General features: G+C 44.9%; 1 protein-coding gene across 12 annotated transcripts in view; it reads left to right on the top strand.

The window, feature by feature from the left end:
• The window catches only part of LOC106584727 (tight junction protein ZO-1), a 174,627-nt gene extending 150,600 nt beyond the window's left edge, over positions 1–24,027 (top strand). For 10 of the 12 annotated variants that reach the window (XM_045706359.1, XM_045706357.1, XM_045706358.1 and 7 more), the window contains 8 exons: positions 968–1,873; positions 3,678–3,769; positions 6,069–6,278; positions 9,721–9,854; positions 11,567–12,041; positions 16,691–16,902; positions 17,139–17,282; positions 21,614–24,027. In XM_045706359.1, coding sequence (XP_045562315.1) covers positions 968–1,873; positions 3,678–3,769; positions 6,069–6,278; positions 9,721–9,854; positions 11,567–12,041; positions 16,691–16,902; positions 17,139–17,282; positions 21,614–21,708 — 2,268 coding nt within the window. In that variant the 3' untranslated portion in view covers positions 21,709–24,027. The remainder of the gene's footprint in view (positions 1–967; positions 1,874–3,677; positions 3,770–6,068; positions 6,279–9,720; positions 9,855–11,566; positions 12,042–16,690; positions 16,903–17,138; positions 17,283–21,613) is intronic. The other 2 variants (XM_045706367.1, XM_045706360.1) reach the window with 1 other exon arrangement.

Here is a 24,027-nt window from a genome sequence, read left to right as displayed (position 1 = left end):
AGGTAGTTTACTACTATAGCCAGTTTGGTAGATACCAAGCTCTGACCAGGTAGTTTACTACTATAGGCAGTTTGGTAGATACCAAGCTCTGACCAGGTAGTTTACTACTATAGGCAGTTTGGTAGATACCAAGCTCTGACCAGGTAGTTTACTACTATAGCCAGTTTGGTAGATACCAAGCTCTGACCAGGTAGTTTACTACTATAGGCAGTTTGGTAGATACCAAGCTCTGACCAGGTAGTTTACTGCTATAGCCAGTTTGGTAGATACCAAGCTCTGACCAGGTAGTTTACTACTATAGCCAGTTTGGTAGATACCAAGCTCTGACCAGGTAGTTTACTACTATAGCCAGTTTGGTAGATACCAAGCTCTGACCAGGTAGTTTACTACTATAGGCAGTTTGGTAGATACCAAGCTCTGACCAGGTAGTTTACTACTATAGGCAGTTTGGTAGATACCAAGCTCTGACCAGGTAGTTTACTACTATAGGCAGTTTGGTAGATACCAAGCTCTGACCAGGTAGTTTACTACTATAGCCAGTTTGGTAGATACCAAGCTCTGACCAGGTAGTTTACTGCTATAGCCAGTTTGGTAGATACCAAGCTCTGACCAGGTAGTTTACTGCTATAGCCAGTTTGGTAGATACCAAGCTCTGACCAGGTAGTTTACTACTATAGGCAGTTTGGTAGATACCAAGCTCTGACCAGGTAGTTTACTACTATAGCCAGTTTGGTAGATACCAAGCTCTGACCAGGTAGTTTACTACTATAGCCAGTTTGGTAGATACCAAGCTCTGACCAGGTAGTTTACTACTATAGCCAGTTTGGTAGATACCAAGCTCTGACCAGGTAGTTTACTACTATAGCCAGTTTGGTAGATACCAAGCTCTGACCAGGTAGTTTACTACTATAGCCAGTTTGGTAGATACCAAGCTCTGATGTCTGTCTTGGATGTCTCTCCCCTGCAGATGTACAAGAAGGATCTGTACAGTCTGGAGGAACCAGTGAGAGTGAACCACAGCGGCATGAAGTCATCTCTGAGCTACACCCAGCAGCCCTACCAGGACAAACAGCCATACCGCCAGTATGACCACCCGCATTATGCCTTCTGTAGCGACAGGGGCGGCTACGCCGAACCAAAGCCTCACCAGGGGAACTTTGACTCTCACCTGCACTACGACAACCGTGTGCCTCAGAACTACGATGATGGCCGGTGGCCCCCCTACGACCAGCAGACCTCTTCTCCCCAGCCCCCGGGGTACCAGCCTGGCCCGGTCCACCAGCAGGGTTACACCCCCAGGGGGACCACCCCCTATGAGGACGGCCCCGTCAGGGACTACAGCCCCCCACAACCCCGCTACGATGAGGCACCGGCGGGGATGCAGGGCTACGATGGCAAGCCTCGTCACGGTAAACCTCCAGGGCCAATGCGGTATGATGAACCGTCTCTCCCGCCCTCGGCTGGCCCTTACGACGCCTGCTCTCCCTACGAGCCCGAGCCCCCTCACGGCTACTGCCTCAGCTCTCCCCGCTCCCCGGACCCCCCCAAGCAGTATTACGGAGACTCTGCTCCTGGCCTGAGACCCTCCTATAACCCGGTGCCTCCCAACCGGGGCGGCGGCTACAACCGTGAACCTCTAATGACCTCTGACCCGCCCCTTCCTCCTCACAAACCTGAGCCCTTGGCCTCCCCGGGAGAGATGGGGGTAAACGCGGGGTCCAAACCCCTCCCTCCACCGCCCCGGGGGGAGGAGGAAAGGGACGACCCAGCCATGAAGCCCCAGTCGGTGCTCAACAGGGTCAAGATGTTTGAGAATAAGAGGTCAGTGTCTGTGGACCGGGCCAAGGAGGCTGGCGACTCCACCGTGATGAGGGTACGTCTCTTATACCACGACACGGCCAAACACCTAGAACGCATGCTTGTAATGGATGTCTGGGGGGTCTCAGCCTGCGGTAGTAGTAGCCCTGGTAGTTATAATGGATGTCTGGGGGTACTTGGCCTGGGGTACTAGTAGCCCTGGTAGTTATAATGGATGTCTGGGGGGTCTCAGCCTGGGGTACTAGTAGCCCTGGTAGTTATAATGGATGTCTGGGGGTACTTGGCCTGGGGTACTATTAGCCCTGGTAGTTATAATGGATGTCTGGGGGTACTTGGCCTGGGGTACTAGTAGCCCTGGTAGTTATAATGGATGTCTGGGGGGTCTCAGCCTGGGGTACTAGTAGCCCTGGTAGTTATAATGGATGTCTGGGGGTACTTGGCCTGGGGTACTAGTAGCCCTGGTAGTTATAATGGATGTCTGGGGGTCTCAGCCTGGGGTACTAGTAGCCCTGGTAGTTATAATGGATGTCTGGGGGTACTTGGCCTGGGGTACTAGTAGCCCTGGTAGTTATAATGGATGTCTGGGGGTACTTGGCCTGGGGTACTAGTAGCCCTGGTAGTTATAATGGATGTCTGGGGGTACTCGGCCTGGGGTACTAGTAGCCCTGGTAGTTATAATGGATGTCTGGGGGTACTCGGCCTGGGGTACTAGTAGCCCTGGTAGTTATAATGGATGTCTGGAGGGTCTCAGCCTGGGGTACTAGTAGCCCTGGTAGTTATAATGGATGTCTGGGGGGTCTCAGCCTGGGGTACTAGTAGCCCTGGTAGTTATAATGGATGTTTGGGGGTACTTGGCCTGGGGTACTAGTAGCCCTGGTAGTTATAATGGATGTCTGGGGGTACTTGGCCTGGGGTACTAGTAGCCCTGGTAGTTATAATGGATGTCTGGAGGGTCTCAGCCTGGGGTACTAGTAGCCCTGGTAGTTATAATGGATGTCTGGGGGTACTTGGCCTGGGGTACTAGTAGCCCTGGTAGTTATAATGGATGTCTGGGGGTACTTGGCCTGGGGTACTAGTAGCCCTGGTAGTTATAATGGTTGTCTGGAGGGTCTCAGCCTGGGGTACTAGTAGCCCTGGTAGTTATAATGGATGTTTGGGGGTACTTGGCCTGGGGTACTAGTAGCCCTGGTAGTTATAATGGATGTCTGGGGGTACTTGGCCTATATGTAACCAGTGTGAAATTGCTAGCTAGTTAGCGGTGTGCGCTAGTAGCGTTTCAATCGGTGACGTCACTCACTCTGAGACATTGAAGTTGTTTCCCTTGCCCTGTAAGGGCCGCGGCTTTTGTGGAGCGACAGGTAACGATTCTTTGTGGGAGGAAATTGTTGATGTGTTCAGACGGTCCCTGGTTCAACTCCAGGTTGGGGCAAGGAGAGGAAAGGAAGCAACACATCCAGAGGGGGGGGTACTTGGAAAGAATTTAAAGTAGGCCTACTGATCAGTGGCAAATGGGGGTTCTTCTGGCAGAGTAACGTGTGATTGGGGCAACAAACCACAGATGAATGTGATTGGATACCAGGATAACGTGAGAGGTTGTGTAGTTGGTTCCCACTATAAGGCCAAGCTGTCAAGTCAAAATGGGATATATAGTACAAATTAATGAAAACAAACATTTTGCTTATTGATCTTAATTGAAGGTTGGGTGACGGGCATACATTTAGCACTGTGGTTACGGTTTGAAGAAGATACATTGTAGAACTTAGCGGTGCTTCTGACTGCAACTTGACCAGATAGTGGACAACCTGAGTAGTTGTACGTTATTCTGTTTTAACCTCCCTCTGGTCTGTCTGGTGTTCCAGCCTGCGGACCTGCCCAGACCTATGACTGCACCTGGCCCTGTCCCCAAAGCCAACTCCCTCAGCAACCTGGAGCAGGAGAAACCTACTTCCAGGTGTGTGTATACACACAGCACAGCACTCTGCCCTGGTGCTAATAACACCAAGGTTATGGGTTCAACCCCCAGAAATGATCACATACTGTCCTGGAAGTTATGTGGGATCAGACCTGTGGTATATATATACTAAATATATATAAAGAGGTGGATGAAGGACAATGGTGAGAAAATCCACCTGGTTCATTTATCACTGTCAACCCCAGAGCTCCACCTAGTGGACATGTTAGACAGTGCAGCTACCAGGATGCATCAGGAAAACAGAACAACATGGCGCTGTAATGTGAAGACCATCTCTCCTGTATTGATCGGTACAGTTACCTGTCTCTCTCCTGTATTGATCGGTACAGTAACCTGTATTGATCGGTACAGTTACCTGTCTCTCTCCTGTATTGATCAGTACAGTTACCTGTCTGTCTCCTGTATTGATCGGTACAGTTACCTGTCTGTCTCCTGTATTGATCGGTACAGTTACCTGTCTGTCTCCTGTATTGATCAGTACAGTAACCTGTCTGTCTCCTGTATTGATCAGTACAGTAACCTGTCTGTCTCCTGTATTGATCAGTACAGTAACCTGTCTGTCTCCTGTATTGATCGGTACAGTTACCTGTCTGTCTCCTGTATTGATCAGTACAGTAACCTGTCTGTCTCCTGTATTGATCGGTACAGTTACCTGTCTGTCTCCTGTATTGATCGGTACAGTTACCTGTCTCTCTCCTGTTTTGATCGGTACAGTTACCTGTCTCTCTCCTGTATTGATCGGTACAGTTACCTGTCTCTCTCCTGTATTGATCGGTACAGTTACCTGTCTCTCTCTTCTGTATTGATCGGTACAGTTACCTGTCTCTCTCCTGTATTGATCAGTACAGTAACCTGTCTGTCTCCTGTATTGATCGGTACAGTTACCTGTCTGTCTCCTGTATTGATCGGTACAGTAACCTGTCTCTCTCCTGTATTGATCGGTACAGTTACCTGTCTGTCTCCTGTATTGATCGGTACAGTTACCTGTCTCCCTCCTGTATTGATCAGTACAGTTACCTGTCTCTCTCCTGTATTGATCAGTACAGTAACCTGTCTGTCTCCTGTTTTGATCGGTACAGTTACCTGTCTCTCTCCTGTATTGATCAGTACAGTAACCTGTCTCTCTCCTGTTTTGATCGGTACAGTTACCTGTCTCTCTCCTGTATTGATCGGTACAGTTACCTGTCTCTCTCCTGTATTGATCAGTACAGTAACCTGTCTCTCTCCTGTATTGATCAGTACAGTTACCTGTCTCTCTCCTGTATTGATCGGTACAGTTACCTGTCTCTCTCCTGTATTGATCGGTACAGTTACCTGTCTCTCTCCTGTATTGATCGGTACAGTAACCTGTCTCTCTCCTGTATTGATCGGTACAGTTACCTGTCTCTCTCCTGTATTGATCAGTACAGTTACCTGTCTCTCTCCTGTATTGATCGGTACAGTAACCTGTCTCTCTCCTGTATTGATCAGTACAGTAACCTGTCTCTCTCCTGTATTGATCAGTACAGTTACCTGTCTCTCTCCTGTATTGATCAGTACAGTTACCTGTCTCTCTCCTTCTCCTGTGTTTATCCATGTTTGTACTCTTGCTGATCCACTGTGTGGATCTGTGCTGCTCTCTGTCTCTCTGTCTACCCCTCTGTCTGACTGTGTTCCCCTCTGTCTGTCTCTCTGTCTGTCCCTCTGTCTGCTGCCTGTCTGACTGTGTTCCCCTCTGTCTGTCTCTCTGTCTACCCCTCTGTCTGTCCCTCTGTCTGACTCTGTCTGTCTCTCTGAATGTCTGTCTACCCCTCTGTCCCTCTGTCTGTCTGTCTGAATGTCTGTCCCTCTGTCTGTCTGACTGTTCCCCTCTGTCTGTCTCTCTGTCTCTCTCTGAATGTCTGTCTGTCTGTCTGTCTGTCTGTCTGTCTGTCTGTCTGTCTGTCTGTCTGTCTGTCTGTTTACCCCTCTGTCTCACTGTCTGTCTGTCTCTGTCCTTCTCTGTCGCTTGCTCTACTTTCTCCTGAGTGGATCTGTCTGTGTGGATCTGTCTGTGTGGATCTGTTGAGCTCTCTAACTGGTCATCCTGTCTCTCACTCTACCCTCTACTCTGTGGAATGGATTTGTAAGTGTATCAGGGTTGGGGTCAATTCCATTTCAAGAAGAAAAAAAGTTGCAATTGGAATTTGGTTTACTTTCTGAATTGACTGGAATTGAAATGTAATTGACCCCAACAACAACACAAAATGTTTATCTGTGCTGCTCTCTGACTGTCCCTCGCTCCTCCATCTCCCCTCAGAGCCCCTGAGCCCCAGAATCCCCCTGGGTCTAAACCCCTGGATGACGTGGCCCACTCCTCCAACCACTACGATGCTGATGAGGATGAGGAGTATTACAGGAAGCAGCTGTCCTACTTTGACCGGCGCAGCTTCGACAGCAAGGCCATGAACCCCACCCCCGGGATCAACCGCTTCCCACCACAGACCCAGCTAGCTTACCCTTACAACAGGTACATTACCCATAACCCCTACAACAGGTACACTACCCATAACCCCTACAACAGGTACATTACCCATAACCCCTACAACAGGTACACTACCCATAACCCCTACAACAGGTACACTACCCATAACCCTTACAACAGGTACACTACCCATAACCCCTACAACAGGTACACTACCCATAACCCCTACAACAGGTACACTACCCATAACCCTTACAACAGGTACACTACCCATAACCCTTACAACAGGTACACTACCCATAACCCTTACAACAGGTACACTACATTACCCATAACCCTTACAACAGGTACACTACATTACCCATAACCCTTACAACAGGTACACTACCCATAACCCCTACAACAGGTACACTACCCATAACCCCTACAACAGGTACACTACCCATAACCCTTACAACAGGTACACTACCCATAACCCCTACAACAGGTACACTACCCATAACCCCTACAACAGGTACACTACCCATAACCCTTACAACAGGTACACTACCCATAACCCTTACAACAGGTACATTACCCATAACCCTTACAACAGGTACACAACATTACCCATAACCCTTGCAACAGGTACACTACCCATAACCCCTACAACAGGTACACTACATTACCCATAACCCCTACAACAGGTACACTACCCATAACCCCTACAACAGGTACACTACATTACCCATAACCCTTACAACAGGTACACTACCCATAACCCCTACAACAGGTACACTACATTACCCATAACCCTTACAACAGGTACACTACATTACCCATAACCCTTACAACAGGTACACTACCCATAACCCCTACAACAGGTACACTACCCATAACCCTTACAACAGGTACACTACCCATAACCCTTACAACAGGTACACTACCCATAACCCTTACAACAGGTACACTACCCATAACCCTTACAACAGGTACATTACCCATAACCCTTACAACAGGTACACAACATTACCCATAACCCTTACAACAGGTACACTACCCATAACCCCTACAACAGGTACACTACATTACCCATAACCCTTACAACAGGTACACTACCCATAACCCCTACAACAGGTACATTACCCATAACCCTTACAACAGGTACACTACATTACCCATAACCCTTACAACAAGTACACTACCCATAACCCCTACAACAGGTACACTACATTACCCATAACCCCTACAACAGGTACACTACCCATAACCCCTACAACAGGTACATTACCCATAACCCCTACAACAGGTACACTACATTATCCATAACCCTTACAACAGGTACACTACCCATAACCCCTACAACAGGTACATTACTCATAACCCCTACAACAGGTACACTTCATTACCCATAACCCCTACAACAGGTACACTACATTACCCATAACCCCTACAACAGGTACACTACATTACCCATAACCCCTACAACAGGTACACTACATTACCCATAACCCTTACAACAGGTACACTACCCATAACCTTTACAACAGGTACATTACCCATAACCCCTACAACAGGTACACTACATTACCCATAACCCCTACAACAGGTACACTACATTACCCATAACCCTTACAACAGGTACACTACCCATAACCCCTACAACAGGTACACTACATTACCCATAACCCCTACAACAGGTACACTACCCATAACCCTTACAACAGGTACACTACCCATAACCCCTACAACAGGTACATTACCCATAACCCCTACAACAGGTACACTACATTACCCATAACCCTTACAACAGGTACACTACCCATAACCCCTACAACAGGTACATTACCCATAACCCCTACAACAGGTACACTACATTACCCATAACCCTTACAACAGGTACACTACCCATAACCCCTACAACAGGTACACTACATTACCCATAGCCCCTACAACAGGTACACTACATTACCCATAACCCTTACAACAGGTACACTACCCATAACCCCTACAACAGGTACACTACATTACCCATAACCCCTACAACAGGTACACTACATTACCCATAACCCTTACAACAGGTACACTACCCATAACCCCTACAACAGGTACACTCCCCATAACCCCTACAACAGGTACACTACCCATAACCCCTACAACAAGTGCACTACACTACCCATGACCCCTACAACAGGTACACTACACTACCCATAACCCCTACAACAGGTACACTACACTACCCATAACCCTTACAACAGGTACATTACCCATAACCCTTACAACAGGTACACTACATTACCCATAACCCTTACAACAGGTACACTACCCATAACCCCTACAACAGGTACACTACATTACCCATAACCCTTACAACAGGTACACTACCCATAACCCCTACAACAGGTACATTACCCATAACCCTTACAACAGGTACACTACATTACCCATAACCCTTACAACAGGTACACTACTCATAACCCCTACAACAGGTACACTACATTACCCATAACCCTTACTACAGGTACACTACATTACCCATAACCCCTACAACAGGTACATTACCCATAACCCCTACAACAGGTACACTACATTACCCATAACCCTTACAACAGGTACACTACCCATAACCCCTACAACAGGTACATTACCCATAACCCCTACAACAGGTACACTACATTACCCATAACCCCTACAACAGGTACACTACATTACCCATAACCCCTACAACAGGTACACTACATTACCCATAACCCTTACAACAGGTACACTACCCATAACCCCTACAACAGGTACACTCCCCATAACCCCTACAACAGGTACACTACCCATAACCCCTACAACAAGTGCACTACACTACCCATGACCCCTACAACAGGTACACTACACTACCCATAACCCCTACAACAGGTACACTACACTACCCATAACCCCTACAACAGGTACACTACACTACCCATAACCCCTACAACAGGAACACTACACTACCCATAACCCCTACAACAGGTACACTACACTACCCATAACCCCTACAACAGGTGCACTACACTCGCATAACCCCTACAACAGGTACACTACCCATAACCCCTACAACAGGAACACTACACTACCCATAACCCCTACAACAGGAACACTACACTACCCATAACCCCTACAACAGGTACACTACACTACCCATAACCCCTACAACAGGTACACTACCCATAACCCCTACAACAGGAACACTACACTACCCATAACCCCTACAACAGGAACACTACACTGCCCATAACCCCTACAACAGGAACACTACACTACCCATAACCCCTACAACAGGTACACACGACCCAAATCAGTGCCCAGCCCCAAGGCAGATCTGAGAGGGGAAGTACAATCAATATGGTCAGAGATCAGGCTGACTGTCAGCGTCACATGTCCTGAGGCAGAACTGCTCATCTTCATCGCATAATGACTTATTGGAGCTTTTTCACTGCAATGATCTCAAACACCTTCTGCCGTGTCTGTGTTTTAGGACGGAGTCTGTGGAGAAGGTGAGTCCGGTAGAGAGGTACGATCCGCTCCCCCAGATCAGTCCTGTCTCCCAATACGGACCCCCCAGCCCTGCCGTACCACCCAACAGCCTGCCCAAACTCACCACCAATGATGGTAATGAACCATGATGATGTCATGTAGCCTTTTTAATCCAGCAAAGTACTAAGAATTCACTTGTGATTTTTCTGGTGGCTACTAAAAGCATCTCTACCATGTAATAGTGTGGTAGACTTGTGGCTGTATAGAAGTGTAAAGGCTGAATCTAGGCTGTATCACGGTGCTCACATCCCTTCCCCTCTCTCTCTAGTGAACTCACAGCCCTTCCCCTCTCTCTCTAGTGAACTCACATCCCTTCCCCCCTCTCTCTAGTGAACTCACATCCCTTCCCCTCTCTCTCTAGTGAACTCACATCCCTTCCCCTCTCTCTCTAGTGAACTCACATCCCTTCCCCTCTCTCTCTAGTGAACTCACATCCCTTCCCCTCTCTCTCTAGTGAACTCACATCCCTTCCCCTCTCTCTCTAGTGAACTCACATCCCTTCCCCTCTCTCTCTAGTGAACTCACATTCCTTCCCCTCTCTCTCTGGTGAACTCACATCCCTTCCCCTCTCTCTCTAGTGAACTCACATCCCTTCCCCTCTCTCTCTAGTGAACTCACAGCCCTTCCCCTCTCTCTCTAGTGAACTCACATCCCTTCCCCTCTCTCTCTAGTGAACTCACAGCCCTTCCCCTCTCTCTCTGGTGAACTCACATCCCTTCCCCTCTCTCTCTAGTGAACTCACAGCCCTTCCCCTCTCTCTCTAGTGAACTCACATCCCTTCCCCTCTCTCTCTAGTGAACTCACATCCCTTCCCCTCTCTCTCTAGTGAACTCACATCCCTTCCCCTCTCTCTCTGGTGAACTCACAGCCCTTCCCCTCTCTCTCTAGTGAACTCACATCCCTTCCCCTCTCTCTCTAGTGAACTCACATCCCTTCCCCTCTCTCTCTAGTGAACTCACATCCCTTCCCCTCTCTCTCTAGTGAACTCACATCCCTTCCCCTCTCTCTCTAGTGAACTCACATCCCTTCCCCTCTCTCTCTAGTGAACTCACATCCCTTCCCCTCTCTCTCTAGTGAACTCACATCCCTTCCCCTCTCTCTCTAGTGAACTCACATCCCTTCCCCTCTCTCTCTAGTGAACTCACATCCCTTCCCCTCTCTCTCTAGTGAACTCACATCCCTTCCCCTCTCTCTCTAGTGAACTCACATCCCTTCCCCTCTCTCTCTAGTGAACTCACATCCCTTCCCCTCTCTCTCTAGTGAACTCACATCCCTTCCCCTCTCTCTCTAGTGAACTCACATCCCTTCCCCTCTCTCTCTAGTGAACTCACATCCCTTCCCCTCTCTCTCTAGTGAACTCACATCCCTTCCCCTCTCTCTCTAGTGAACTCACATCCCTTCCCCTCTCTCTCTAGTGAACTCACAGCCCTTCCCCTCTCTCTCTAGTGAACTCACAGCCCTTCCCCTCTCTCTCTAGTGAACTCACATCCCTTCCCCTCTCTCTCTAGTGAACTCACATCCCTTCCCCTCTCTCTCTAGTGAACTCACATCCCTTCCCCTCTCTCTCTAGTGAACTCACATCCCTTCCCCTCTCTCTCTAGTGAACTCACATCCCTTCCCCTCTCTCTCTAGTGAACTCACATCCCTTCCCCTCTCTCTCTAGTGAACTCACATCTCTTCCCCTCTCTCTCTAGTGAACTCACATCTCTTCCCCTCTCTCTCTAGTGAACTCACATCCCTTCCCCTCTCTCTCTAGTGAACTCACAGCCCTTCCCCTCTCTCTCTAGTGAACTCACAGCCCGACCAGCTCCTCAGCGCCTCTCCCAAACACGATCTCTCCGGCCTTCGCCCCTCTACCCTCCAGGATCTCCCTTCCCAGCCCTACCTGGCCCAGAGGTCCCCAGTGGGGGTCAACGGCACCGACGCACCCCCAAAAACCCCTGGAACCACCCCCGCCCCACAAAGCTACAACCGATACGTCCCTAAGCCGTACACCTCCTCGGCCCGGCCCTTCGAGAGGAAGTTTGAGAGCCCCAAGTTCAACCACAACCTCCTCCCCAACGACCTCCTGATCAGTAGCAGCAACCCCAAACCCAGTGTGGTCAACAACAACAGCAGGACCAAGCCTCCGCTGTCTCCTCAGGCCCTGGACCACGACAGTGGGCTGGACACGTTCACACGCACCATGGACAACAGGGGGCCCAAGTACCAGCAGCACAACAACCTAGTCAACAATGCTGTTCCCAAGGCCATACCTGTCAGGTAAGGATATGGCGCGGGGGGGGGGGGGTCACCTGATCAGGTGACTGTTAACGGTTATCCCAAGAGTTCCAAACCTCTTAACAAGGTGTTTGTTTGACAAGGTTGTTCCAATATGGTCATTTAGCAGAGACCTCGTTGTTATGCCTCTAGCCCCAGCCACCCAACACAGTTCTCATTAAATCACTGGGACATCTGCAGCATCATATTTACAGATGTACTAAATCATGGTTCTGAGTTCTGACCTTGTAGTGACCTCTGTGACTTCTGTGGTGGAGGACTCCTTTAGCTCCGCCTATAGCTTTGCCTTTAGATCCACCTCTCTTCCCCATACAGCAAAACACTCATTTACCTGTCTTCCATACACCAAAACACTCATTTACCTGTCTTCCATACAGCAAAACACTCATTTACCTGTCTTCCATACAGCAAAACACTCATTTACCTGTCTTCCATACAGCAAAACACTCATTTACCTGTCTTCCATACAGCAAAACACTCATTTACCTGTCTTCCATACAACAAAACACTCATTTACCTGTCTTCCATACACCAAAACACTCATTTACCTGTGTTCCATACAACAAAACACTCATTTACCTGTGTTCCATACAGCAAAACACTCATTTACCTGTGTTCCATACAACAAAACACTCATTTACCTGTCTTCCATACACCAAAACACTCATTTACCTGTCTTCCATACAGCAAAACACTCATTTACCTGTCTTCCATACAGCAAAACACTCATTTACCTGTCTTCCATACAGCAAAACACTCATTTACCTGTCTTCCATACAGCAAAACACTCATTTACCTGTGTTCCATACAACAAAACACTCATTTACCTGTCTTCCATACAGCAAAACACTCATTTACCTGTCTTCCATACAGCAAAACACTCATTTACCTGTCTTCCATACAACAAAACACTCATTTACCTGTCTTCCATACACCAAAACACTCATTTACCTGTGTTCCATACAGCAAAACACTCATTTACCTGTCTTCCATACAGCAAAACACTCATTTACCTGTCTTCCATACAACAAAACACTCATTTACCTGTCTTCCATACACCAAAACACTCATTTACCTGTGTTCCATACAACAAAACACTCATTTACCTGTGTTCCATACAGCAAAACACTCATTTACCTGTGTTCCATACAACAAAACACTCATTTACCTGTCTTCCATACACCAAAACACTCATTTACCTGTCTTCCATACAGCAAAACACTCATTTACCTGTCTTCCATACAGCAAAACACTCATTTACCTGTCTTCCATACAGCAAAACACTCATTTACCTGTGTTCCATACAACAAAACACTCATTTACCTGTCTTCCATACACCAAAACACTCATGTACCTGTCTTCCATACACCAAAACACTCATTTACCTGTCTTCCATACACCAAAACACTCATTTACCTGTCTTCCATACACCAAAACACTCATTTACCTGTCTTCCATACACCAAAACACTCATTTACCTGTCTTCCATACACCAAAACACTCATGTACCTGTCTTCCATACACCAAAACACTAATTTACCTGTCTTCCATACACCAAAACACTCATGTACCTGTCTTCCATACACCAAAACACTCATTTACCTGTCTTTCATACACCAAAACACTCATTTACCTGTCTTCCATACACCAAAACACTCATTTACCTGTCTTCCATACACCAAAACACTCATTTACCTGTCTTCCATACACCAAAACACTCATTTACCTGTCTTCCATACACCAAAACACTCATTTACCTGTCTTCCATACAGCAAAACACTCATTTACCTGTCTTCCATACACCAAAACACTCATTTACCTGTCTTCCATACACCAAAACACTCATTTCATACACCAAAAACTCATTTACCTGTCTTCCATACAGCAAAACACTCATTTACCTGTCTTGAACGTCATATACAAGCAATGGCAAAAATGATACATCTGTGAAAGCATGTTTATGATCTTGTAGGGTTGTGTAGAGGCCTGGTTGTGTAGAGGCCTGGTTGTGTAGAGGCCTGGTTGTGTAGAGGCCTGGTTGTGTAGCAGGGTTATGTAGGGGCCTGGTTATGTAGGGGCCTGGTTATGTAGAAGCCTGGTTATGTAGAGGCCTGGTTATGTAGAGGCCTGGTTATGTAGAGGCCTGGTTATGTAGAGGCCTGGTTATGTAGAGGCCTGGTTATGTAGAGGCCTGGTTATGTAGCAGGGTTATGTAGAGGCCTGGTTATGTAGAGGCCTGGTTATGTAGCAGGGTTATGTAGGGGCCTGGTTATGTAGCAGGGTTACGTAGAGGCCTGGTTATGTAGAGGCCTGGTTATGTAGAGGCCTGGTTATGTAGCAGGGTCATGATGAGGCCTGGTTATGTAGCAGGGTTATGTAGGGGCCTGGTTATGTAGGGGCCTGGTTATGTAGAGGCCTGGTTATGTAGCAGGGTTATGTAGGGGCCTGGTTATGTAGCAGGGTCATGTAGGGACCTGCTTATGTAGAGGCCTGGTTATGTAGCAGGGTTATGTAGGGGCCTGGTTATGTAGGGGCCTGGTTATGTAGAGGCCTGGTTATGTAGCAGGGTTATGTAGGGGCCTGGTTATGTAGCAGGGTTATGTAGAGGTCTGGTTATGTAGCAGGGATATGTAGGGGCCTGGTTATGTAGCAGGGTTATGTAGGGGCCTGGTTATGTAGAGGCCTGGTTATGTAGGGGCCTGGTTATGTAGCAGGGTTATGTAGGGACCTGGTTATTTAGCAGGGTTATGTAGGGGCCTGGTTATGTAGCAGGGTTATGTAGGGGCCTGGTTATGTAGGGGCCTGGTTATGTAGAGGCCTGGTTATGTAGGGGCCTGGTTATGTAGCAGGGTTATGTAGGGACCTGGTTATGTAGCAGGGTTATGTAGGGGCCTGGTTATGTAGCAGGGTTATGTAGAGGTCTGGTTATGTAGCAGGGTTATGTAGGGGCCTGGTTATGTAGCAGGGTTATGTAGGGGCCTGGTTATGTAGCAGGGTTATGTAGGGGCCTGGTTATGTAGCAGGGTTATGTAGGGGCCTGGTTATGTAGCAGGGTTATGTAGGGGCCTGGTTATGTAGCAGGGTTATGTAGGGGCCTGGTTATGTAGAGGCCTGGTTATGTAGGGGCCTGGTTATGTAGAGGCCTGGTTATGTAGGGGCCTGGTTATGTAGAGGCCTGGTTATGTAGCCTGCTGTTGGCATGACTCACTGTTCAGCCTCTACCTTCTCCCCACTCTAGATCAGCCCCTCCCCCTTTCACCTCCCTCCTCTCTACCCCTGTGTTCTATACAGTATAGATAGTAACTAACAGTCACACCTCTCTCTACCCCAGTGTTCTATACAGTATAGATAGTAACTAACAGTCACACCTCTCTCTACCCCAGTGTTCTATACAGTATAGATAGTAACTAACAGTCACACCTCTCTCTACCCCAGTGTTCTATACAGTATAGATAGTAACTAACAGTCACACCTCTCTCTACCCCAGTGTTCTATACAGTATAGATAGTAACTAACAGTCACACCTCTCTCTACCCCAATGTTCTATACAGTATAGATAGTAACTAACAGTCACACCTCTCTCTACCCCAGTGTTCTATACAGTATAGATAGTAACTAACAGTCACACCTCTCTCTACCCCAGTGTTCTATACAGTATAGATAGTAACTAACAGTCACACCTCTCTCTACCCCAGTGTTCTATACAGTATAGATAGTAACTAACAGTCACACCTCTCTCTACCCCAGTGTTCTATACAGTATAGATAGTAACTAACAGTCACACCTCTCTCTACCCCAGTGTTCTATACAGTATAGATAGTAACTAACAGTCACACCTCTCTCTACCCCAGTGTTCTATACAGTATAGATAGTAACTAACAGTCACACCTCTCTCTACCCCAGTGTTCTATACAGTATAGATAGTAACTAACAGTCACACCTCTCTCTACCCCAGTGTTCTATACAGTATAGATAGTAACTAACAGTCACACCTCTCTCTACCCCAGTGTTCTATACAGTATAGATAGTAACTAACAGTCACACCTCTCTCTACCCCAGTGTTCTATACAGTATAGATAGTAACTAACAGTCACACCTCTCTCTACCCCAGTGTTCTATACAGTATAGATAGTAACTAACAGTCACACCTCTCTCTACCCCAGTGTTCTATACAGTATAGATAGTAACTAACAGTCACACCTCTCTCTACCCCAGTGTTCTATACAGTATAGATAGTAACTAACAGTCACACCTCTCTCTACCCCAGTGTTCTATACAGTATAGATAGTAACTAACAGTCACACCTCTCTCTACCCCAGTGTTCTATACAGTATAGATAGTAACTAACAGTCACACCTCTCTCTACCCCAGTGTTCTATACAGTATAGATAGTAACTAACAGTCACACCTCTCTCTACCCCTGTGTTCTATACAGTATAGATAGTAACTAACAGTCACACCTCTCTCTACCCCAGTGTTCTATACAGTATAGATAGTAACTAACAGTCACACCTCTCTCTACCCCAGTGTTCTATACAGTATAGATAGTAACTAACAGTCACACCTCTCTCTACCCCAGTGTTCTATACAGTATAGATAGTAACTAACAGTCACACCTCTCTCTACCCCAGTGTTCTGGGGGATGATGAGGAGGATGAAGGTCACACAGTGGTGGCCACGGCCCGGGGGATCTTTAACTGTAACGGCGGGGTGCTGAGCTCCATTGAGACGGGAGTCAGCATCATCATCCCCCAGGGAGCCATCCCCGACAGCGTAGAACAGGAGATCTACTTCAAGGTCTGCAGGGACAACAGCATCCTGCCCCCCCTGGACAAGGAGAAAGGTATGTGTCTAGTGTTTTCTTAATCACTATGCCCGCTGGATAGTACATCTTACTCTTGTTGCTCTAGCTACAGTGCTGCTAACTCAGGACCCTGGAGACAGGGGTTCGATCCCTTTCAACTGTCTCCTCCTTTCTCAAGATCTGTCTATCTTAAATATGAAAGGAGAGCAGAATTCCGTTCCCCTTAAAGACAAAATAGAAAATATATAATTCTTGCCTCTGTCTATTCCATCCAGGAGAGACCCTGCTCAGCCCTCTGGTGATGTGTGGCCCTCACGGCCTCAAGTTCCTGAAGCCGGTGGAGCTGCGGCTACCTCACTGTGCGTCTATGACCCCCGATGGCTGGTCTTTTGCTCTAAAATCCTCCGACTCCTCGTCGGGTACGCTGTCCTCTCTCTGTCCTTTTGGGGGTTGGGCCGGGGTTTCGGGTGGCTTGTGTGATTGGTTGGGGGTTGGGTCGGGGCTTCGGGTGGCTTGTGTGATTGGTTGGTGTTGTGATTGAGGAGGGGTCACCATAGAGTTGGATAAGAGTACATTGGATCAGGGGCGGGCTGTCTTTCCAACTCTATGGGTGTCGCTGGGGAGAAGGTTCTGGGGTCAGTTCAGTCAGTCAAGTAAACTTACTTTTTTTAATGATTTCTCAATAAACCGAGAATGAGAAGCTCTTTAATTCCAATATTTTTTAAAAAACTATTAAAAATCAAATCACTTCCTGAATTGAAATGGAATTGACCCCAACCCTGCAAAAGAAAGATCTGGCTTGTTCATCATCATCATTATCACACTTTTGAATAATCTCATCTACTGGTTTCTACTGGTTTCTACTGGTTTCTACTGGTTTCCAGGTTCCAGTCATTCAATTTTCTAGTCACAACATTGCATTTTCTTTATGGGGTTTTGTAACACTCTAAACATTTGTATCACTCACCTACTTAGTTATTTCCCACAGTAGTTACAATGTGAGGATTATGAAAATAGCCTGTGTTGTTGTTACACCTTACATACACTACCGTTCAAAGGTTTGGGCTCACTTAGAAATGTCCTTGTTTTCCATGAAAACATAATGAAATGAGTTACAAAATGAATAGGAAATATAGTCAAAACGTTGACAAGGTTATAAATAATGATTTTTAATTGAAATAATAATTGTGTCCTTCAAACTTTGCCTTCGTCAAAGAATCCTCCATTTGCAGCAATTACAGCCTTGCAGACCTTTGGCATTCTAGTTGTCAATTTGTTGAGGTAATCTGAAGAGATTTCACCCCATGCTTCCTGAAGCTCCTCTCACAAGTTGGATTGGCTTGATGGGCACTTCTTACGTACCATACGGTCAAGCTGCTCCCACAACAGCTCAATAGGGTTGAGATCCGGTGACTGTGCTGGCCACTCCATTATAGACAGAACACCAGCTGACTGCTTCTTCCCTAAATAGTTCTTACATAGTTTGGAGCTGTGCATTGGGTCATTGTCCTGTTGTAGGAGGAAATTGGCTCCAATTATGCGCCGTCCACATGGTATGGCATGGCATTGCAAAATGGAGTGATAGCATTCCTTCTTCAAGATCCCTTTTACCCTGTACAAATCTCCCACTTTACCATCGCACCCCCAGACCATCACATTGCCTCCACCATGCTTGACAGATGGCGTCAAACACTCCTCCAACATATGTTCTTCTTTGTGATCCGAACACCTCAAACTTCAAGTTGTCTGTCCATAACACTTTTTTCCAATATTCCTCTGTCCAGTGTCTGTGTTCTGCTGCCCATCTTAATCTTTTATTTTTATTGGCCAGTCTGAGATGTGGCTTTTTCTTTGCAACTCTGCCTAGAAGGCCAGCATCCTGGAGTCGCCTCTTCACTGTTGATGTTGAGACTGGTGTTTTGCGGGTACTATTTAATGAAGCTGCCAGTTGAGGACTTGTGAGGCGTCTGTTTCTCAAACAAGACACTCTAATGTACTTGTCCTCTTGCTTAGTTGTGCACCGGGCCTCCCACTCCTCTTGCTATTCTGGTTAGTCAGGTTGCGCTGTTCTGCGAAGGGAGTAGTACACAGCGTTGTACAAGATCTTCAGTTTCTTGGCAATTTCTCTCATGGAAAAGCCTTCATTTCTCAGAACAAGAATAGACTGACGAGTTTCAGAAGAAAGTTATTTGTTTCTAGCCATTTTGAGCCTGCAGTCAAAACCACAAATGCTGATGCTCCAGATACTCAACTAGTCTAAAGAAGGCCAGTTTTATTGCTTCTTTAATCCAAACAACAGTTTTCAGCTGTGCTAACATAATTGCAAAAGGGTTTTCTAATGATAAATTAGCCTTTTAAATGATAAACTTGGATTAGCTAACACAACGTGCCATTGGAACACAGGAGTGATGGTTGCTGATAATGGGCCTCTGTACACCTATGTAGATATTATATTAAAAATCATCCGTTTCCAGCTACAATAGTCATTTACAACATTAACAATGTCTACACTGTATTTCTGATCAATTTGATGTTATTTTAATGGACAAAAAAAAAAGCTTTTCTTTCAAAAACAAGGACATTTCTAAGTGACCTTAAACTTTTGAACGGTAGTGTACATACAGCCTAGTAATGGTAATTTAACACGCAGAACGGCAGTGTACATACAGCCTAGTAATGTTTTTAACATATATAGCACTTTAGTAACAAAATGTTTTGAGTATGTAGTTCTGAAATGTGAAGCTATAATGGGTTTATGTACAGCATCTGCCTTGCAAAAGTATTCACACCCCTTGGATTTCTTCACATGTTTATTATTACAAAGTGGGATTTAATTGTACATGTTTGTCAACAATCTACACAAAATACTCTCTAAGTAGAAGAAAAATGAGATGCATTTTTATTTATTTATCTTAATAAATACATAAGTATTCAGCCCCTTTGTTTAGGCAAGCCTAAATTATTTCAGGACTAAAATCTGGCTTAACAAATCACATAAATGACATGGATTCTCTGTGTGAAATAATAAGGGTTAACTTGATGTTTTAATGACTAACCTGTCCTCTGTCCCCCATACATAAGGTCCCTCAGTCAAGTATTGGTTTCAAGCACAGTTTCAACTTTTTTTAAAAACTGGGAATTTTTCAAAAGCCTCGTAAAGAAGGGCAGTGATGGGTAACAATAACAAATCAGACATTTAATATATAAAATATATACAAATATTCCAAAACATGCATCAAAAATAAAAAATATCACTGAGTAACTGCTTCCTCATTTTCAAGCATGGTGGTGGTATGGGTATGGTATGGGTATGCTTGACATCGGCCAATGCTGGGGAGTTTTTCAGGATAAAAAGAAACAGGATAGAGCTAAGCACAGGCAAAATCGTAAAAGAAAACCTGCTGCAGTCTGCTTTACAGCATACTGGGAGAGGAATTCACCTACAACACAAGGCCAAATCTACACTGGAGTTGCTTACCAAGAAGACAGGGAACTACAGTTGGGGTTAGGATACTGTATTAGTCAATGTTAGGATACTGTATTACAGTCAGTGTTGGGGTTAGGATACTGTATTAGTCAATGTTAGGATACTGTATTACAGTCAGTGTTGGGGTTAGGATACTGTATTAGTCAGTATTGGGGTTAGGATACTGTATTACAGTCAGTGTTAGGGTTAGGATACTGTATTAGTCAGGGTTAGGATACTGTATTACAGTCAGTGTTAGGGTTAGGATACTGTATTAGTTAGGGTTAGGATACTGTATTAGTCAGTATTGGGGTTAGGATACTGTATTAGTTAGGGTTAGGATACTGTATTAGTCAGTATTGGGGTTAGGGTACTGTATTAGTTAGGGTTAGGATACTGTATTAGTTAGGGTTAGGATACTGTATTACAGTCAGTGTTAGGGTTAGGATACTGTATTAGTCAGGGTTAGGATACTGTATTAGTTAGGGTTAGGATACTGTATTAGTCAGGGTTAGGATACTGTATTAGTCAGGGTTAGGGTTAGGATACTGTATTAGTTAGGGTTAGGATACTGTATTACAGTCAGTGTTAGGGTTAGGATACTGTATTAGTTAGGGTTAGGATACTGTATTAGTTAGGGTTAGGGTTAGGATACTGTATTACAGTCAGTGTTAGGATTAGGATACTGTATTTGTTAGGGTTAGGATACTGTATTAGTCAGGGTTAGGGTTAGGATACTGTATTAGTCAGGGTTAGGGTTAGGATACTGTATTAGTTAGGGTTAGGATACTGTATTAGTTAGGGTTAGGATACTGTATTAGTTAGGGTTAGGATACTGTATTAGTTAGGGTTAGGGTTAGGATACTGTATTACAGTCAGTGTTAGGATTAGGATACTGTATTAGTTAGGGTTAGGATACTGTATTAGTCAGGGTTAGGGTTAGGATACTCTATTAGTCAGGGTTAGGATACTGTATTACAGTCAGGATTTTGTGTAGAATGTTAACCAAAAAATTACAATGAAATACATTTTAATCCCACTTTAACACAATACAATGTTTAGAAATACTTTTTCAAGGCACTGCACGTACATTCCTCACACACAATATACATGATGATTTTTTTGTGTAAGTTCTCGTCAGCGTATGCTGTTATTTACGGCCTGTAGGTCACTCTTAACATAACACTGGGCCTTAAAACAAATGGAAAGAACAGCACAATAAGAAAGACAAGCAACCAACCCGACTGACCGATAACTGTGTTCCTGTTTCTCTAATTCCTTCAGGTGACTCCAAGACATGGCAGAACAAGTCTCTCCCAGGAGACCCCAACTACCTGGTGGGAGCCAACTGTGTGTCTGTGCTCATTGACCACTTCTGAACATAGAGGGAGACAGCTGGCCTGTTACTGAATGTGTTAGAGCAGGGGGCAGCCACAGACTGAAACGTTGCCCTCCTCTCCTGCTGCTGTGACCACCTTGCCCCGTTGTCCACCTCCCAGGCAGCAGGGGGCAGCACTGCTTGACTTGATGAAGCACGAACTTGATTCTTGAATATTGAACATTGATGCGTTGTTTACTGCGCCCCCCCCCCCAAAAAAAATTAACTCAGCAAGGTAGGAGGCCCATTGAAGTGGGAGGAGTCTCAACGTAGCATCCTATCCCAGTGCTGTGCTCTCCCCCCCCCCCTCCCCCTCTCCCCCCTCCTCCTTTTTTTGGTGCTTTAACTAAAGGCTTGCAAAAAATAAAAACTTTTAAAAACTAAAATATATTATATTTAAAAAATTGAGCTGTTGGAATGCATGAACAGTACCACAGACTGACTGAAGAATAATCTCATTTTGACATTTTTAGCCATTTTTTTTTTTTAAACCAAGTCTGCGCAAATTGCAAGAAAAATAACATTTTTGAAAAAATTCTAGATAAGGAGAATTCTTGAGGAAAAAAAATCATTTGAATATTGCAACGGAAATTTTCCAATTTAATGTATGCACTCACAAACAAAAAAGTCGATATATGCAAAAACGTTTTTTGTTTGTGAGGTTGTCTGTGGTCATGCGTTTCTCTCTTGAAGGATAGCTAAGGATTTGCAGATGATCTCATCTCAACAAGGGTTATGAAGGAAGATTGGAGATTAAGTACTGTAGGCGTCATTTATGAAGGTATAATACTGAAGACTGAAGGTAAAGTATTGGCATTGGATGCCCCTGTTTGGTTGGTCAAATGGGATTTCTCTCCATGTTTAGAAGAAGTGAATATTTTGTAGTTATGTTTTACCGTAGATACATGTAACTGACTTGATTTGACAAACTCCTGCAGCTGTCTACATCTCTATGCATGTGCTATGACTCAGGTCCAGAAGCCTGCTTACTACTAAGTTCAAACACATTAAAAGTCCCATCTTACACTGCAAGCAGTGCTGCCTTATATGCATAGTAACTTTTTTTTTCAGTATAAAGACTTACTTAAAAACAGATATTTTTAAGTTGTAGTGATTGATCAATTATGGAAGTAAAAAAAAAAAGTAGCATTTCTCTGCATTTTCAACCCATTATATCAGTGAACTTGGATTTAGCATACCATAATATTTGAGGCTGATTGAAGCGGTAATGCTTTCTTTTCCTGCTATGCATATTGAAGTTTGAGAAAATACTAAACAAAAACATGTTTAAATTGTGGCTGTACATAATGCTAGCATATGGCCTTGGTTCGCTGTAAATTAACTTTTCTACATTTGTTATTTTGTATAAAAGTTTTTTTTAAAAAGCGAGAGAAAGTGATGATTTAATTGGTTGTGTTTGTATTCTGGTTATACATACCTACCGTGAGCCTTGGAACTGACCTACAGTAAGCAGTAATAAAATCCAACTTTTCTACCATCATACATACCCACACAACACTACTACTTAAAAGGAATTTCTAACAATCAGAAATAACATTTTTTTTCTTATTTACAAAAAAAAAAATAGAAAAAGTGCTTGTTTTAAATCATTTTAAAAGATCTGTACTTGAGGGGAGCTGCTTTAAGGAGCCGGTCCCTCTCCATTTGTGATGCTGAAAGCTCCGTTCTACTGAAATGTATTTTTGTACTAATAGACTATTTATTATGGCATATACGTACTATTTTATTTTGATATGATGATAACACACTAGTTTTCTTTTTCCTGTGTGGCTGACATTATTTATTTGAGTTTTATTTACGTTAAATGTTTTGTTCTTTGCAACACATTTCTAAGTATAACACTGTATTAATACATAAAATAATTTTAAAAGTAGTGCTTGGTTTGAGACTTCAATCGTGAGAAGAGAGTACATTATTGAGTAGGATGCTTCTAATACACACTGATCTGACTGTAGGTGTGTCTCGCTTAACAGATTGGTGTGTATATTTTTCAGCTTGCTAATCTTTGGATGCAAATGCATGTCTGGAGATCCATTACAGTAATAAGATATTTCAATCATCTACAATTCATGTTGCAATTCCTTTCGGTCTCCAAGCCTTTTACTCGTGGCGTCAAGTGTCTCATATGGTGAATGAATGGTGTACAAAGGTTACAGATTGTCTGGTGTCTTCTCACTCTCAATGATCTCATCAGGGTCCAAAAGGGGATAAACTATACTGAGCGAAAATATAAACAACATGTAAAAGTGTTGGTCCTATGTTTTTCATGAGCTGAAATAAAAATGATCCCAGAAATGTT

This window comes from Salmo salar, chromosome ssa23, assembly GCF_905237065.1.
Source record: "Salmo salar chromosome ssa23, Ssal_v3.1, whole genome shotgun sequence".
NCBI lineage: Eukaryota > Metazoa > Chordata > Actinopteri > Salmoniformes > Salmonidae > Salmo > Salmo salar.
The sequence above is the reverse complement of the archived record's forward strand: the minus strand, read 5'-3'. Positions and strand labels throughout refer to the sequence as shown.